A 4,227-nucleotide genomic window follows, 5' to 3' on the forward strand; every position below is an offset into this window, starting at 1 on the left:
AAGGGTTTCAGCGTCAGTGGGCAGGGCCAGGAATGGGGGAGCGCGTCGGTATTGAGGGGCGGGCCGGTAAGGGGCGGGGCCAAGAGCGGGGGCGGGGCCATGGGACGGGATCAGAATCAATAGGCTGGGTCGCCATAAGGGGGCGGGGTAACGTCGATGGGTGTGGCCTGCAGCTGTAGGTGGGGCCGGTATAATAGGCGGGGCTAGTATCAGGTTTGAAGGTGAGGGGGAACGACTTAAAAGGGACCTGAGGGGTAGAGAGTGAGTGAGTGAGTGAGTGAGTGAGTGAGTGAGTGAGTGAGTGAGTGAGTGAGTGAGTGAGTGAGTGAGTGAGTGAGTGAGTGAGTGAGTATATATATATATATATATATATATGTATGTATGTATGTATGTATGTATGTATGTATGTATATAGTTTAGCATATCTGGGTCAGCATGGACGTGTTGGGCCGAAGGGCCTGTTTCCCTGCTCTACCTCTTTACGATTCTAATTTCTCAGGCTGCTAAAACGAATCCATAATCCTGGATGAACACAGCAACCAAGCAGCATCTCCGGAGCACAAAAGCTGATGTTTTGGGCCTGGACCCTTCATCAGATGCTGCTGGGCCTGCTGTGTCCATCCAGCTTCACACTTTATTATCTTGGATTCTCCAGCATCTGCCGTTCCCATTGTCTTTGATCCATAATCCTGAATGTTTGTCTTGGTGAGTGGGGTTTGTTTCAGTGGGCATGGTCAGTGTCTGATGTCCCCGTTCAGCCTGTGCTCCTGATCAGTGCTATGGTGGGAGTGGTAGCATCTCTAACCCTGTGCCAGGAGACCTGGGTTCAAGTCCTGCCTTCTGCATAGAGAGGTGACAGAGATCCTGGGAATGTTCTAGGGACCTGGGATGAAATCCTGCAATTGCAGATGATGGCATTTGAATTCAATAAAAGTTTGGAATTAAGAATCTAATGATGACTGTGGTCTTGGCGGAAGTCCCATGTGGTTCACAAATGTCCATGAGGGAAGGAGATCTGCCATGCTTACCACGGAGGGTGATGCATATGTGGAATGAACTGCCAAAGTGGTAGATCCAAGTAAAATTACAATATGTAAAAGACATTTGGATGGGTACATGAAAAGGAAAGATTTAGAAGGAAATTGGCCAAATGCAGGTAAATGGGGCTAGTTTGGTTTGGGAAACTTGTTTGGCGTGGACGAGTTGGACTGAAGGTTCTGTTCCCATGCTGTATGACTATACATGTGACTCCAAGCCCACGGCAGTATGGTTGACTATTAGTTGCCCTGGGGATGAGCAATAAATGTTGATGCTATCCAGTGATGCCCACGTCTCGTGAATGAATGAAAAAAATTTGTCCTCACTCCAATAGTGAAACAATTTTACAAGGATAAGCCCCAGCACTACTCTTATCTCATCACAGGAAGAGGCCATTTGATCCATCATGTCGTGCTGGTTCTCAGTAACAGCAAATCCTACTATCTCAAACTAATACATATTTTCTCTTCAGATAAAGGATCCTGTTACCTTTTGGAAAGACTTGGCTTTGAACAGCTCATTCCAGATCCAAACCACTTACTCCTGGAGTCCCCATGGCTGCTTTTACCAATTACTGTGAATCTCGATCCAATGGGAAAATTTCTCCTTGTCGACTCTTACCTTTGCAATTTTGAACATCTCTGAACAATCTCCAATACAAATTCCCCATTCTCTTCCATGTGACTCCAGTCCCTCACACCACCCCACCCCACGCCCCCCACCCCCCGCCGGCCCAATTGCTGGAACTATTCCTGTGCAATGTATTTGCACTGTTTCCTGTGGAATGCGACTGAGAGGATCAGTATTACAACCGGAAAAGAGATTTCCTGGATGATGATGTTTATTATTCATCGACATTCATATCCAAAACACACCGTATCAAACCATTCAGAGGTCGGAGACTTAGAACGACAGCTGTCAATCACACATAGTGCCAATCCACCGGAATACCTTGATTTACATTGTACCCTAATGTCGGAAAGCAAAGCCCAGGGCTCCACACAGACCAACAATCGGTCAACACTTGATGTGAACACAGAAAATCAGGTAATATAGGCCATGGGATGGTGGATTCAATTCCCCAATGCAGGAACATCTTATACGCTGACAGTGCAGCGCTGAGGGAGTGGGCACTGTCGGAGGGTCAGCGCTGAGGGAGCGGGCACTGTCGGAGGGTCAGCGCTGAGGGAGTGGGCACTATCAGAGGGTCAGCGCTGAGGGAGTGGGCACTGACGGAGGGTCACGCTGAGGGAGCGGGCACTGTCAGAGGGTCAGTGCTGAGGGAGTGGGCACTGTCGGAGGGTCAGCGCTGAGGGAGTGGGCACTGTCAGAGGGTCAGCGCTGAGGGAGCGGGCACTGTCGGAGGGTCGCACTGTCGGAGGTTCAGCGCTGAGGGAGTGGGCACCGGCGGAGGTTCAGCGCTGAGGGAGCGGGCACTGTCGGAGGGTCAGCACTGAGGGAGTGGGCACTGTCAGAGGGTCAGCGCTGAGGGAGTGGGCACTGTCGGAGGGTCAGCGCTGAGGGAGTGGGCACTGTCAGAGGGTCAGCGCTGAGGGAGCGGGCACTGTCGGAGGGTCGCACTGTCGGAGGGTCAGCACTGAGGGAGCGGGCAATGTCAGAGGGTCAGTGCTGAGGGAGTGGGCACCGGCGGAGGTTCAGCGCTGAGGGAGCGGCACTGTCGGAGGGTCAGCACTGAGGGAGTGGGCACTGTCAGAGGGTCAGCGCTGAGGGAGTGGGCACTGATGGAGGGTCACACTGAGGGAGCAGGCACTGTCAGAGGGTCAGTGCTGAGGGAGTGGGCACTGTCGGAGGGTCAGTGCTGAGGGAGTGGGCACTGTCAGAGGGTCAGCGCTGAGGGAGCGGGCACTGTCGGAGGGTCAGCACTGAGGGAGCAGGCACTGTCGGAGGGTCAGTGCTGAGGGAGTGGGCACTGTCGGAGGGTCAGTGCTGAGGGAGTTGGCACCGGCGGAGGTTCAGCGCTGAGGGAGCGGGCACTGTCGGAGGGTCAGCACTGAGGGAGTGGGCACTGTCGGAGGGTCAGTGCTGAGGGAGTGGGCACTGTCGGAGGGTCAGTGCTGAGGGAGCGGGCACTGTCGGAGGGTCAGCACTGAGGGAGCAGGCACTGTTGGAGGGTCAGTGCTGAGGGAGTGGGCACTGTCGGAGGGTCAGTGCTGAGGGAGTGGGCACTGTCAGAGGGTCAGCGCTGAGGGAGCGGGCACTGTCGGAGGGTCAGCGCTGAGGGAGCGGGCACCGGCGGAGGGTCAGCGCTGAGGGAGCGGGCACTGTCGGAGGGTCAGTGCTGAGGGAGCGGGCACTGTTTGGTGGCTAGTTATTTACTGATGTCCTAGATTGGGGAGCAGGGGTGGGTGAGGAAGGGATAACCTTCCTCAACATACAGGGCCAACGATAATCCCTCAACCAACCGTCCCCTCCTTACTTATCACATAACTGGTTTGGGGAGCGTGCTGTTTGGAAATTGAATGTGATATTTCCGAGAATCCAGCCGTGAGTGTGAAGGGATGAAGAGCTACAGAAATACAAGTTATTCTTTTCTCATTGCGTGCTGCGTGTCCATCTGTGGTTTTGTGGTGAGCTTTTCTATTTGCAGGAGAAGAGCAACTATTTTTCAGTGACCCTCACAGGAGGATAACAGACAATGTGACATCAGCTGTGCTACTGAGGGAATCTCAAATTCTCCGTGGAAAACCCTCACACCACACTCTTTGAAGTCGAATCATTGGGAATTAAATACGAGCGAAAAAGCAAGGATAATTGTTTAAAAAGTGCCCGGCATTTGTGACGCTGAGGAGATTTCTTACAAACTGGGGATCCATCCCTGCTGACTGTCGATTGGCATTTTATTCCTGATCAGTCCGGTGTGCGGTTGGTACGTCTTCATCCAAATCCCACTCAGCCTCCGGATAATCCTGATCAGGAGAGATTTCCTGCGTTAACGAGGGCTCCCTGAACAAAAATGGTCAGAAAGGGAGGAGCAGGACTGAGGCCATACAGCCCCTCGGGCCTGCTCCACCATTCAATAGGATCATGGCTGGTGTGTGACATAACTCAATATTGCCTGCCCTGGGCCCATATCCCTTGAAACCCTTGCTTAAAAATAAAACCTGTCTTGGGTTTAAATTGGACAACTGAATTAGCATCGACTACCGTTTGAGGTCAAGAGTTCCAAAC

At 52.7% G+C, this 4,227-nt stretch overlaps 1 protein-coding gene across 1 annotated transcript in view; it reads right to left on the reverse strand.

The window, feature by feature from the left end:
- Positions 1–1,718, reverse strand: part of LOC125448777 (segment polarity protein dishevelled homolog DVL-2) — a 34,083-nt gene extending 32,365 nt beyond the window's left edge. Inside the window, exon 1 of the mRNA XM_059642570.1 lies at positions 1,660–1,718. Within this exon, the coding sequence (XP_059498553.1) occupies positions 1,660–1,718 (59 nt within the window). The remainder of the gene's footprint in view (positions 1–1,659) is intronic.
- Positions 1,719–4,227: the final 2,509 nt, after the last annotated feature.

The sequence above is a fragment of the Stegostoma tigrinum genome, chromosome 45 (assembly GCF_030684315.1).
Source record: "Stegostoma tigrinum isolate sSteTig4 chromosome 45, sSteTig4.hap1, whole genome shotgun sequence".
Classification (NCBI taxonomy): domain Eukaryota; kingdom Metazoa; phylum Chordata; class Chondrichthyes; order Orectolobiformes; family Stegostomatidae; genus Stegostoma; species Stegostoma tigrinum.